Source organism: Myxocyprinus asiaticus, chromosome 38, assembly GCF_019703515.2.
Source record: "Myxocyprinus asiaticus isolate MX2 ecotype Aquarium Trade chromosome 38, UBuf_Myxa_2, whole genome shotgun sequence".
NCBI lineage: Eukaryota > Metazoa > Chordata > Actinopteri > Cypriniformes > Catostomidae > Myxocyprinus > Myxocyprinus asiaticus.
In genome coordinates, this window is record NC_059381.1 from 31,312,437 (window position 1) to 31,327,593 (window position 15,157).

The window sequence follows — 15,157 nt, forward strand, 5'->3', positions numbered from 1 at the left end:
TGTATATATATATATATATATATATATATATATATATATATATATATATATATATATATATATATATATATGTGTGTATGTGTATGTATATATATATATATTTATGTATAGTAAGTTCTATATTACATGGAAGAAAGCATAAGCACTTTGTCTAGACAAAAAGAAAAAACAAAACAAAAAAAGCTTTTTTTTTTCCCCACTTCCAGTTGCTGCTTAACCGACCTCGTTTGAATGCTGCGATGTGTACTTGACTTTTACTATCTTGACCAGGGCAGTGTGACAGAAAGGTGTTGAATGGAGACAGTCTGTGTCTCAATGAGTAGTGAGGACTCTGACGTCACAATCTTCATTTGCCTTCAGTAGACATTTCCTATGGAAAAATACAAATTCTGCTTTGGATTTTTCTTCAGGTCGATGTACAGTGTTGACACATTCTCTCTGGCCAGAGATGGGTATTGTTGTCATTGATTTTTTTTAAATAATTTTTTACTTACTGGGGGAAATCTGAGGTATTCGAGACAGTAACTCAGAAAAAAGAAAAAGAAAATATATATCTATATATCTATATCGATGTACTGTAAGGCAGTTCCATTTGCCATGGGGAATCAATTGGACAGAGGTTTTCTTTCTAATTTTTAATTTTAGTTCTGTTTTTGTAAAACCCATCCATTCTCAAAAGACAGAAAAGCTACAAAGCCATTCGTTGTGGTGGCAAAGACTGGCCTTTCTTGTGCCATCTACAGCTTTCAAAGCATTTTGTTATGGAATTAGCCTAAAGAGACGATTGTTCTGTACAGTAACTTGATGGCAAGTGACAATGAGCATATAGAAATGGAAATGCATGTTGTCCTTCTGTCGGTGGCCTGCTGTATTGAGAGCTTTTATTAGATATTGTAGTATGCTGTTGCAAGCTCTCACATTCAACATGGTAGTGAGCTGTGCGATGTAGTGTTTTAACCAGGGGACTCTGTGGCATTCAAGCAGTTATGGAAAAGGTTGCTATTTAAAGCCAGTATTTTTATCGTATTTCGTTTTCTTTTTCTGCTGCTTATGTTTTATATAGAGATATTTTAAAAAAACATATGCACACACACACACACACACACACACACACATGCTTAAACATTTATAAAAGTGTGTTTGTTTAGCTAAATATAGCTTTATTTAACATTAACATCCATAATAGGCTCTCAAAATCACAGTGTAATCTGACATAAAATGCATATTCCATAATTTTGTATCATATTACTTTTTCAAAGGGAAATAATGTAGCTTTGTGTTTTTAAAATATTTGCGTGGTCTTTTGGTTTAATTATTACATGTACATTTTCTTATTATGTGCATTATTATTTAGAGATACCCAAACCATGATATGCTATTTCTCTCAAAATACATCAAATGTATTCTGAAAAAAAAGAGTAAGCTAGCTATTAAATCCATTCTTTAATTTGTTTTTATTGTCTGCATATTGTTGATAATTCAATCGTTTTGGATGCAAAGCTGCTAAATCTTTGTAAAATTGTATAGAGAATCAGACACCATTCCCTGTTACTTTTAGCATATGCATACACCATTCAAAAGCTACAAGAAACATTTATTTAACTAATATTTATCAAGAGATGCCACAATCTTTATACCGCAAATTCATCCAATACATTTGGATCTCAGTGAGTAACTTGCCTTCAATTTGTCCAAAAATGGCTACAGTATATATTCAAGAGGAATCAAACAAGCATTTACACCTTTCCTTGTCAGTTATATGGTTCAAGTTATGCCTGTTTGTGTAGATATGTGTTCGATGTATATAAGAAAGATTAATCTTATTGGTGCACTATGCAGGTTTTACTCTGTAGTATGACAGGATGTTGCTTTAGTTTACAGCACTTCTATTTTTTTTAACAATTGTACCTGATTGATGGTTATTGGACAAGTGGATTTTAAAATTGGTTCTTATAGATGGTCATATACCACATGGTGACTAAGCTGAAAAATCTTTTGATATTTTGATAAGCATTTCACGGAAGGCGGCCTGTCTTATTGTTGCTAAATAAACATGCTCTTTCCAATGTATGTAACCTATTGAATGTTGTATTTTGGTTTCTTTTTTGGTTTCCTTTTTGTCTCGATGTTTAATGGACCTTTACGAAGCATTCTACCACTCTGTGCATTTTGTTACTCTGTATCTTGTGTAATTGTTTAAACTTGAGTGTTCTTTAAAAGTAGATTCACATACAGACTGTAGTTTGACCATCAGAAACTGTCACGCTTGCATAATGATGATTTTAGGTTAAGTCTGAACTAAAAACATGCATTCCTTCATACCATGACTCTAAACTTACCATTTTGCTTCTAAATGTTCCATTAACACATCTATATGCTGTTGTCATCCCTTTTGATGGTAATATTTGAAACCATTGATGCAGCACCATGGAGCTTGCATATACATGGCATGATTGTCATGCATGCTAAACCTTGCTAAATTGATATTGTAAAGTGCAACTGACTATTCATGGAGCTTTTGCGGTGGACTTTGAGGCAGAAGAATTCTTTATTTGAACCAATGAGCACAAATGGGAAAATAAATGTTTTATATGTGTCGCACATACTTTGATTACACTCTGTACCATCTGCAAGTACAAAAAGCTGAAATGACCCGCATTGCACTTGGTTTTACAAAATTGTTTATTTTTTCCAATGTTATTTTTGAAACGATGCCTGCAGAATCAGGTGCCTTATTCAAACATGAAAATCCAAACTTGACCTATTGACCTTTTTTATTGCAAAGAGATTTTCGCCCAATATGCCAAGAATTAAAACACGAGTCCCCCCCCCCCCCCCCTTTTGTTTTTTTTTTTGCTGTGTTGCGCAGTGAGCTTGCTTCAGGTGAAAACTGTTGCTGCTTTGCCCTCCTACAGTTTTCATTTAAAGATGAATGTAGTCTTCCTTCAGTGGAGTTCAGTATGATTAAACAAGTCAACACATTGAGACAATATCCCATACATTTTGGTTGAAAGACTATCCAAAGAGTGCTGCAATCATAGACTCATTTAAAAATGTTTATATCATCAATATCTATATGTATTTCAAGCATTTTCTTTTTGTCTTGAGATTTGTTTGTATTTATGCTCAAAACAGTAGGTTCTTGCACAAGTTTGAATTGTCTCTGCCTTTGTTCCTCTTTTTTTAACTTGTACTTGCCATACATCCTTTCCATACTATCTCAACTGTGATGTTTTCTAGTAGAAGCAGGTTATTCCATTTTAACATGATGCTTTGTAAAATGTATCTGAGATAACTGAAACCCAGTGGTGAATAAGGTGTTTCTACACAAGCCCTCAGAGTGGAAGATGCTTTGCAAAAACAATGTTGAACCTTGTCAAGATTGTGTCCCCTCACCAATGCTCAAGATTATTGTGCCTCCTGATTCCTCTGGTTCTACTGTTCCTCATATTGCTGGCTATGACTTTTCTTGGAGCAGAGTCACTCATCAACAAACAAAAATGGCCTTCAGCGGTTGTTCTCCAATGAACATAATCAAGGTTTTCCAAAAAACACAAAAATGACACAAGCAGATGTGCGCATTGTTCAACCTCAAGATCGATCTGTGATGGAATTTGGTCATGGAGTGTGGGAAGTCATCTGTCGGTGGCATGGCAAACCACTCACGGATAAGCAAAGCAGCGATGTTCCTCTTCATTTTTTTGGGATGGGCATGCTTTCCTTGCACCCAGTCACTCCCTCTGAGTCTTCTTTTGTTGGTTTCCGCTGCATGATTCCTTTCATGGCGATGGAGGAAAGAAGCTCTTCTTTTTATTGGGTTCAAAAACACTTGGACATTGGGTAGGAGTCCTGTCTCGCCGCCCATGGTGCTGAATTTAAAAAAATGTACTTGAATGCCCTCAGTGACATGAGAGCTATGACTTGGCATGTGTTGTCAATCTTGCGCTAGAAACAGTTCCAAAACGTTGCTCTTACGACATCTGCTCAAGCCACTGTAACACCTGTGCCAAGACCTGGCCCCGTGTACTGGGCCCACATATTGGACTTGGACTGAACCAGTGGTCGGGTGGGAAAAGGGGCGTGTAAATGTAGCGGTGAAAGCGAAGTTTGTTTGCTTTGTTTTTCTTTTTATGTTGAGGAAGACATGGTGAGCTAGTAGGGTCACTTGGACTGTTGGCCCCAGATCTCTTAACTTTGCACTGATGTGCACTGGACACATTCGATTCACTACTCTACAACCAATGTTACCAAATACGCCGACAACCAACCCTTGTATCTGTCCTATCAGCGCACTTATTCACAATGATTATGCTGCAATGATTTACACCCCCTTCCAACCTTTGCCAAATTTACATTCAATGACTGAATTGACCTGCAACATTGGAAGCGGTTTGCGAAATTTAACCAGGCCACCAAAAAGTTTTTATTTCGATATTTTCTTTCTCTTTTTTTAAATCCATGCAACATTCAGTTTTCAATGATTGACGTAATTGTCACCCATTTGAAAAAAGAGAAAAAAGAAAAAAACAATACGTGAACTTGTGCTTCTAAATAATGTTGTACGGTATTCTACTTGATAATTTAGCATGGGAATCTTCAGTAGCTAGTACTGTGTGTGTACTCCCCAAGTGTAAAATCTCTCTCTTTTGTTTTCCTAGTCACAGTAGGAAGGCTGTATTTCATTGCTAAGTGCTCTGTCATAGATCTCTTGGTGATATTCTTAAGCAAAACTCTGCAGAAGTGTATCCTACTGAAACTAACAGTTACTTGATCCTATTAGACATGTCTATATTTGTAGTTCATATATACGCCTGTTCAAATACAATATCTTGACAGTTGTTCTATTTATGTTTCAGTGTTGTGCTGGGTTTTTTTGACATGCTTATAACATTTACTTTCACTTTTCTTTCTTTCTTTTGTTTCGGCACAACTTCTTGGAGAATAGCAAGGTTTCATTGAGCCTTGCTAATGTCCAGATGTGAAGTAGGCTTAAAAGCAGTTGTGATTTGATCTTCAAAATGTGTCTGTTTGTGTTATTGTGCCTCTTATTATTTGATTTCGATTTTTGTATTACCTTTAATTATGTCACTGCATTGGATCAGCCCGGAGTTGGTACCACAATTCTGCTTGTAACCATGATAGTCTAATTCTATTATTGATTTTACTATCAGAAATAAACATTAGAACGTACAGTACTTTATCTGTGTGTTTTTATCAGAACACCTTAAAAATTACGATTCTGTCATTTACAAAAGAGTGAACACAAGAAGCACAAGAACTCTGAGTTAAGTCACAAAATTAATACTGAGCAGGCAGTAGATTTACACACATAAATATATTTTTGAGAAAAGAAACTGTACAGTATGCTGGACCCAGTGCCCAACTATGCCATTCTGTTCTTCCCTTCCTCCTATTCTTTCACTCTTCCTCACTCTGTTCTTGGTTGCCTTTCAGTTCCAGCAACAGTCATGCATTTCTTAGTCAGCATGAAACGACAAACTTTCACCTACCATCCCATCTAATAGTTGTGCGCTTATGGTTTCCATCACAGTACTGTGTGAATGTTTCTAACATATTTTCTTATAGTTTAATGAATGAATCCACACTGTATGCTTGGAGCCCACAAATATAATAATTATGACCAACCAGCTGAAAAAAATGTCTAAAAACCTTATAGATTTAAGTTAAATAAAATATATAGCATTTTACCTTTATTTTTTCCATGAGCATTACCTCACCACCCCACTGTTAGTGTGACCGGTAGTAACACATTAAAGACATTTTCTTTTTTCATTTTAGCTAAGATGTTAGAGATACTTCAGATGCATAAAGCACAAGCATATCTACTAACTTTTACTACTTTCATGAAAAACATATATTTTGAACTGAAACTGAGCAACACCACAGACACCATAATATGTGACAAAGTTATGCAGATATTTAACAAAAATTGTAAGTGTTGTCAGACCCAACCTTGCTTTCAAGATTTTTTTTTTTTTTTTTTTTTTAATATATTGATTCATGGACAAAATAATTGTATTATTTATTATGATAAAAAAGATAAATACTTTGAGTGGTTATAGGTTATTTATTTAAATGTATGTAGTTAAATTAGGCTATCATTGTACTCAGTGACATGACTCATTATCTTGGTTTTTTTTCCACAATGTGTTATATTAAAGGAATATTCCGTGTTCATTACAAGTTAAGCTCAATCAGCAGCATTTGTAGCATAATGTTGATTTCCGTAAAAAAAAAAAAAATCATTTGACTACTGGGATTACAGTCAGGCACTTACAATGGAACTGAATGGGGGCCAATTTTTTTTAACATTAAAATATTCACTATTTCAAAAGTATAGCCACAAGACGTAAACAATATGTGTATAAACGTTATTTTAGTGTGATAAAACCACTTACTAACCTTTTCTGTGTAAAATGATATCCAATTTGACAACTTCGTTGCCATGACGATGTAATGTCAACAAACCCTAAAACCCTATAATGACTTTAAAATGATGATATAAACAACTTTGTAGCTCAAATAATAACAAAGTTTTAACAGGAGAATTAATGTAAGTGCCTTTATAAAATTGTAAGCTTCACGTTTCTGTATTTTAAACCTTCCCAAAATTGGCCACATTCACTTTCATTATAAGTACTTCAATCAAATACTGTGATGCAATGAAATGTTTCTGAAATTGATTTCATGAGACACCCAGCACTTCACTCTTCAGGCCACTGCATCGCGCGCAGAACCAGCCTGATCTCGTGAAATTTACCTGACTATGCCCACTAATTTTGAAAGACTTAACGCGTTATGAAAAGGCAGTTAGGGTTGGACCTTCTGACTTTCCGTATAACAACAAACATGGCGTCCTCCGCTGATGTACACGTCCGAATATGTAGCCAAGAAATTATTAAATACGATTTAGAAATCAAAGCTCTTATTCAGGTAGACTTCATTCTTTACATTAACACATTCTCATGGTATTATTCTCAAGTCTGTCTGCAAGCTAACCGTAGAAACACAAATATATTGCCACAACTGTAGTATTTATGCTACTCCATATCTTAACAGTACAGTGAGCAATATATGGAAACACTGAAGGTTGTTGTTTTTCAAAAGCTGAATAATGATACGATGATTTTTGTATCAGGACATCAGAGAATGTTCTGGGCCGCAGACAGTGCTGATGGATCTGAATGCCACGGTGAAGGAAAAGTTCAGTCAGTTAAGACAGAGAATACAGGTGAGGTACAGTCAACATTTTAAACATACGATCATATAATTACTTTCACATTCCTTACCAAATTTACCATGACAATCATAGTTAGCTAAACCATACCATTGTTTGTGCAGTTATTATTACGTATCTGAAATATTAAGGTAATGCAGGATCTCCTTCAAGCAGTCTAACAAGCTTTTAAGAATCATTTTCATTTAATTTATTTAACTACTGAAAAAAGAGAAAATAAAAAAAAATAAAAATAAATAAGAAAAATCCTATTTTGGCGGACTGTTGTTACCATGGTATTTTTTTTATTTTATTTTTTGTAAGGCATAATTTTATAATATCGATTGTAATGGTATAATAATATTAATTGGATAATTGGTAGTATAATAATGTAATAAAAATAGTTTGACATTTTATAGTATTATAAATAATATATGTATTCTAAATACTTAATATTTATATTCTTATTTAGCATATTAATTTTTTTAGATAACTTGTATTTATTTTAGTTTAAAGGGATAATTCACCCAAAAATTTAATTTTTCTCATCATTTACCCACTTTCATGCCATCCCAGATGTGTGACTTTCTTCTGCTGAACACAAATGAAGATTTTAAGAAGAATATTTCAGCTCTGTAGGGCCATACAATGCAAGTGAATGGTGACCAGAACTTTGAAACTCCAAAAATCACAGAAAGGCAGCATAAAAATAATCCATACGACTCCAGTGGTTTAATATATGTCTTCTGAAGTGATGTAATCACTTTGGGTAAGAAACAGATCAATATTTTAATCATTTTTTTCAGAATGTGAAAGTGAAAATGGAGATTTATAGTAAAAAGGACTTAAATATTGATCTGTTTCTCACCCTCCCTATCATATTGCTTCAGAAGACATTGATTTAACCACTGGTGTGTTATGGATTACTTTTATTCTGTTTTATGTGCTTTTAAGTTTTGGTCACCATTCACTTACATTGTATGGACCAACAGAGCTGAAATATTCTTCTAAAATTTTTTGTTTGTGTTCAGCAGAAAGTCATACACATATTGGATGGCGTGAGGGTGAGTAAATGATCAGAGAATTTTTCATTTTAGGATGAACTATCCCTTGAAGGTTGTTGAGCTTGCAGGATAACACATTTCATTGTCAGTCAATACTGTTGTTTGTATTGTGCTATTCATAACAATAAATTTGATATTCATTTAACATAAAACTATTTTAGCAAATGTAACACATTTTATTAGTGTGTGTGTGTATATATATATATATATATTTTTTTTTTAATTTTTTTTTTTAAATGTAAAATATGTTTTCTCAGTGGAAAAATTACAACACATAACTTGTCTTTTGGTTGTAGGTCACCTCTTTATGATTAACTCTGAAAACATCAGTAGTGAATATTACCCCATAACTAAATTCTGGCTTTATACAATGAAACATGCTCATTGAAATTATCATTGCTGATAGTAACACGATTTTGCTCAAGGATTTCCATGGCAACTAACCAAAATAAACATGTATCCTTAAAAGGACATGGAGCAGATGGCTAAAGAACAAGACAGAGAGACCGACAAGCAAGCTATCTTGAGTGAAACTGAAGGCCATCGGAAGCAGATGTTAAGGTTAGAGAAACAATAAATTGTTTGGTTTGCATTGGGTATAATCTTTTTCTTATAACTTTGTTTAGATGTTATATTTTAAAATATAATCACTACCTCTGTTTCAGTAACCAGATGGCGTGGAGAAAGGCCAATCTGGCCTGCAAGCTGGCCATTGATAACCTGGAGAAAGATGAACTGCTTCAGGGGGGTGACTCTGTGAGACAGCGGTAAATTACACTGCTTACAGCTGCTGTTGTTGGATCAGCCATGCCAGTGAAACTGTTCTTCACTTTTTCTTGTTACATCAATAAGAATCAATGATTACAGAGACCCATTAAATAAATTCATTTAGTTTACATTTACTGAATTCATCATGTTGCTTTGGATTCAGGAAAGCCACTAAGGAGAGTCTGGTGCAGACTTCCAGTGACATCACAGAGAGTCTGATGGGCATCAGTCGTATGATGGCACAGCAGGTGCAGCAGAGTAAAGAGACCATCGGCACTTTAGGTAAAAGAGTCTATACACTCTATGTCATAGGGCCCAATATCATCCGCGTCACACGGAAGTGGCTCATTATTATAGAATGACATTTCGTATATAAGAAAAAAAGTAATTGCTGCATATGAAATGCTTAAAAATAAAAAAATAAAAATGTAGCAATTTTTTTTTTTTTTTAGAAGTAACACTATTAAAGAATAATTCTAAAAAAAATTCTGTCATCGTTTGCTCACCCTCATTTCATTCCAAACCCATATGCTGAACAGAGGTAATTCTCACATTCAGGATGTCTGAAATCATTGTAAACAGAATAATCAAGACATATTTCATTTCTTTTTGGAAAACATTTTCAGAAAAATGTTAATTACCACAACACATAACCCTGGCCAAAAATCTGAGTATTTTGAAAAATAATTAAACTGTTTTGAACTTTACATGTAGATATTTAGAAGTTCTAAAAAAAAAAAAAATCATTATGCACCAAATTTGCTTAAGGGTAAACAATTTATCTCACTACAGAAACACAAACCAAATCACACCTTTTATTTTTATTTTTCTTCTTTTTCCTCAGATTAATCTAAATAGTTTTTTAATAACTATTTGTCTAATGCTTGACATCTAGGTGGACATTTCTAGTTATCAGATGTGACATTTAATAATTGTTAAATTAATACTTAAGGTATTAATACATTTCATTATAAGTTGCGGTAATGAGATTTATTTCTAATTTATAGTTAAAAACAACTCAAATTTAGATAATCTTTACCTCTTTTTCTCACACATAAAGTGGCTAGAAAAAGTATGTGAACCCTTTGGAATTACTTGCATTTATGGATACATTTGTCTTAAAATCTGGATTGATCTCCATCTAAGTTTGAATAATGAATAAACACAATCTGTTTTAATTAATAACACACATTTGATATATTATTGTATTTTTCTTGTAAATATTAAATATATCATTTAAACATTCACAGTAGAGCCCGACCGATATGGGATTTTTGAGACCGATACCGATTTTAGAGAGGGAAAATTCACAGATTACCGATATGGTGGCCGATATATTTAATTTTTGAGCTGGAATGAAAACGGACCTTTTCTATGTGGATTTTTCACCGATTTTGCACTGATATGACTATGCAAAGGTACTCAGAAGGCTGCTTTCTTAAACAAATATTTTTATCAAAGAATATTTGACATTATTATTATATATTGTCAACTAATTCTAGAAATGAACACTGAGAAAATAAAGAATAAATAAAAATACAATAAATAGCTAAATAAACATCAGTACTATATGTTTAGTATCAGTCAGTTGCTGACCATTTAAATAAAGAATAAAAATAAATAACTAAATAAACATCAGTACAATTTAGTATCAGTCAAATGCTGACCATTTAAATAAAGAATACATAAAAATAAAATAAATAGCTAAATAAACATCAGAACTGTTTAGTATCAGTCAGTTGCTGACTATTAAAATAAAGAATAAATAAAAATAAAATAAATAGCTAAATAAACATCAGTATTACTGTTTAGTATCAGTCAGATGATGACCATTAAAATAAATAATAAATAAAAATAAAATACATAGCTAAATAAATATCAGTATTACTGTTTCGTATCAGTCAAATGCTGACCATTAAAATAAAGAATATATAAAAAATAAAATAAATAACTAAATAAACATCAGTACTGTTTAGTATCAGTCAAATGCTGACCATTAAAATAAAGAATACATAAAAATAAAATAAATAACTAAATAAACATCAGTACTGTTTAGTATCAGTCAAATGCTGACCATTAAAATAAAGAATAAATAAAAATAAAATACATAGCTAAATAAACATAAGTACTGTATGTTCAGTATCAGTCAACTGCTGACCGTTTAAATAAAGAATACATAAAAATAAAATAAATAGCTAAATAAACATCAGTACTGTTTAGTATCAGTCAATTGCTGACCATTAAAATAAAGAATAAATAAAAATAAAACAAATAGCTAAATAAACATCAGTATTACTGTTTACTATCAGTCAACTGCTGACCATTAAAATAAAGAAAAAATAAAAATAAAATAAATAGCTAAATAAACATCAATACTGTATGTTCAGTATCAGTCAAATGCTGACCATTTAAATGAAGAATACATAAAATAAAATAAATAGCTAAATAAACATCAGTACTGTATAGTATCTGTCAGTTGCTGACCATTTAAATAAAGAATACATAAAAATAAAATAAATAGCTAAATAAACATCAGTACTGTTTAGTATCAGTCAAATGCTGACCATTAAAATAAAGAAAAAATAAAAATAAAATAAATAACTAAATAAACCATCAGTACTGTATGTTTAGTATCAGTCTAATGTTGACCATTAAAATAAAGAATAAATAAAAATAAAATACATAGCTAAATAAACATCAGTACTGTATAGTATCTGTCAGTTGCTGACCATTTAAATAAAGAATACATAAAAATAAAATAAATAGCTAAATAAACATCAGTACTGTTTAGTATCAGTCAATTGCTGACCATTAAAATAAAGAATAAATAAAAATAAAAATAAATAGCTAAATAAACATCAGTATTACTGTTTACTATCAGTCAGTTGCTGACCATTAAAATAAAGAATAAATAAAAATAAAATAAATAGCTAAATAAACATCAGTGCTGTTTAGTATCAGTCAAATGCTGACAGTTTAAAAAAAGAATAAAAATAAAATAAATAGCTAAATAAACATCAGTACTGTTTACTATCAGTCAATTACTGACCATTAAAATAAAGAATAAATAAAAATAAAATAAATAGCTAAATAAACATCAGTACTGTATGTTAAGTATCAGTCAAATGCTGACTATATAACATATATAACTGACTAAATATTACATTTTATAAATGCAATGACTGGAATTGTTCGGTTGAAGGGGGTACCAAACTGTGAATCCTGAACAAAACAGTTTGGTGAATACATGTTTACACATTATCTTCCACTCAGCTGACAACAATGAAAGTAGCTACGTGATTAGCTAGTTAGCTATAAGCTCGTTGTCATGGAGAGTAAAAGATGGACGTTGTTTATTTTACTTTCAAGTATTGTGTCTCACCAACTAGGTAACAACATAGCATGAAATCAACACTCATCAGACACAATCCATCACTGCACCGTTGTCTGCTGAGCTGCAAAAAGATGCTCTGATGTTTACCTTTCAATCTGCTACATTACTGACTGCACTGATAAACTATAGCTGGCTAACGGCAAACAGACATGAGTGACATGGTTGTCAGGGACAAGGTTAATGTTATTTTAGTTATATTGAAAAGGGAAAATGATTAATAAACATAAATCATTGTTTATTAAGTTTCCAGTATGTATTTCACAAACTAGTGAACTTACCGAGACACCGCTCAACTCCGCCCTTTCTGCAGAACCCCCGTCAGTTCAACTCTGTAAACAATTGAGTCGGAGCACGCTCTGCTGGACAAACTATGCTATGACACCAATTCTAAAGCATTGTTTTCTGCATTATATGTTCTGAAAAAAAGTTTTCATATCGGTAAAATATACGCCGATACCGATATATCGGTGAAAGTCTAATATTGGCCGACCGATATATTGGCACTAATTCACAGTCTAGGTTAGAAAAATGTAGACAATTTATCTATAAATGGAGACGATTTAGTTCTATGGCTACTCTCCCTAGAAGTGGCTGTCCAGCCAAGAAGACTCAAAGGGCACACCGCAAAATGCTCAATGAGGTAAAAAAAAGAACCCTAGAGTGACAGCTAAAGACTTGAAGGAATCATTGGAACTGGTTAATATCTCTGTTCATGAGCCCAGACCTTAACCCAATACTGATTCTCTGGAATGACCTCAAGAGAGCTGTTCACACCAGATATCCTAAGAATATGACTGCATGGAGCTGAAGCAGTTCTGTAAGAAAGAATGGTCCAAAATTCCTTCTGAACATTGTGCAGGTTTAATCCACAGCTACAGGAAATGCTTAGTTAAGGTTATTGCTGCCAAAAGAGGATCGACCAGTTATTAAATCCTAGGGTTACTTTTTCCACAGCACTGTGAATGTTTGTTGGGATGTGTTTAATAAATACATGATAGATTGTAATTGTTTGTATGTTGCTAGCTTAAGCAGATTGTGTTTGTCTATACTTGTAACTTTGATGAAGACGAGATCATATTTTATGTGCAATTAATGCAGAAAACCAGCTAATTCCAAAGGGTTCACATACTTTTACTTGCAGCTGTATAAATGACCAAACAACAATGCGCACACAATTATTTTAATATCCTTGCGATTTGTGAAGCCATATGAACATTTCAGTATGTTCCTCACACAAAGCTAATGCGTAGCTTCAGAAGTCTTGGAATATAGTGCATTAGTTGTGTGGACTATGTTTATGGTGTTTATTGGCCTTTTTGAAACTTAAAAGATGTGGTCACTATGAACTCCCTTTGTATGGAAAAGAGCTGCATAAAGACTGTTCAACAATTCTGTGTTTTACAATAGTAATAACAGCAAACAGATTTGAAATGACATAAGGGTGAGTAAGTAATGACAGAATTTTTTTTTAATACTGGGTGAACTATTCCTTTAAAGTGGTGGGGACTATTGCGAGTTTTACATGTTTGAATTTATTTTCTCCAATGGCTCTATTTCCAGCTACATCTTCAAGGACTGTGCAAGAGACGAATGAAGAGTTTAAGTCTATGACGGGCACCATCCATTTGGGGAGAAAGCTCATCCTAAAATACAATCGGCGCGAACTAACCGACAAACTGCTGATCTTTTTAGCTCTCGCTCTGTTTCTGGCGACTGTGCTCTATATCCTGAAAAAGAGACTCTTTCCCTTTATTTAGTGGAAAAGGAAACTCAACCCACTGCTTTCCGTAACTCACTCATGAAGGTTTCAACCCAATTTGACCCCACATTTATCACAGCAGACCTGGCATGAACTTCAAAATAACTTCGGTGGATGAAGAATTCCCTGCCAAGAGGAAAGAAGCACATTTGTGCACTGATGGTAGTGAGGTTCAGTGAATAGAAGGATGCATATAACAACATATATTGCAACTGTGTATGTTGGACTGGAGTTGCTGAGCAAATTATATCTATTACATACAAAATCTATTTAAGTATTCAGTCCATATTAACTGGCTTGAAAATTCTCTAGGACAATAAGACAGGACATTAAAGTGCAGAAATTAGAATGAGATTTTCAAGAGGAAATAAGTGCAGATACGGCAGCATTTTAATTTCCAATATTAGTATTAACAATTACGTTTCCATTTCAGTTGCATATTTTTATCTTTTGTGAAAATATTGTAATAACAGTAATCAACTTTGTTGTTTGGTTAAGTGTAGAATGTTTTGATCTCAGGTTAATTCTGTAATATTCCAGACCCCGATGGGTAACCTCTGCATAAACTTCAGAAAAACCTTGCTGCAAGACGTCTGTGCCTTATGAACTTCAAGATGCTGCCACTTCTTTTAATAGTTGCTTAAATACTTAATGTCCTGTATATAGCTCATTAGAATTGAAAGAAAATGAATTTTTAAGTTTTAGGCTCATTTTATATATTTAAAGCATTCATCGAAATTTGTCAAGAACATGTCCAGGTCACATTTCACATAAAAAAATAAATAAAAAAAAACAACAACTATTTTTCATTATTGTATTGCAGAAAGAAAAAAAAAAAAGATAAATAAAACATTATATATATTAATTGTAAATAATGTAGTTTTTGTTGCGCTTGTATTACAGTTGTACAATTGTATTAATTAAATCTATATTAC

At 32.8% G+C, this 15,157-nt stretch overlaps 1 protein-coding gene across 1 annotated transcript; it reads left to right on the forward strand.

The window, feature by feature from the left end:
- The first annotated feature begins 76 nt into the window (after window positions 1-76).
- LOC127428839 (vesicle transport protein SEC20-like) lies at window positions 77-15,118 on the forward strand. Its single transcript, XM_051677477.1, has 6 exons — window positions 77-6,954; window positions 7,160-7,252; window positions 8,771-8,862; window positions 8,967-9,068; window positions 9,233-9,351; window positions 14,024-15,118. The coding sequence occupies exons 1-6, from the start codon at window positions 6,820-6,822 to the stop codon at window positions 14,218-14,220; spliced, it is 738 nt and encodes a 245-aa protein (XP_051533437.1). The 5' UTR covers window positions 77-6,819; the 3' UTR covers window positions 14,221-15,118.
- The last annotated feature ends 39 nt before the right edge of the window (window positions 15,119-15,157 follow it).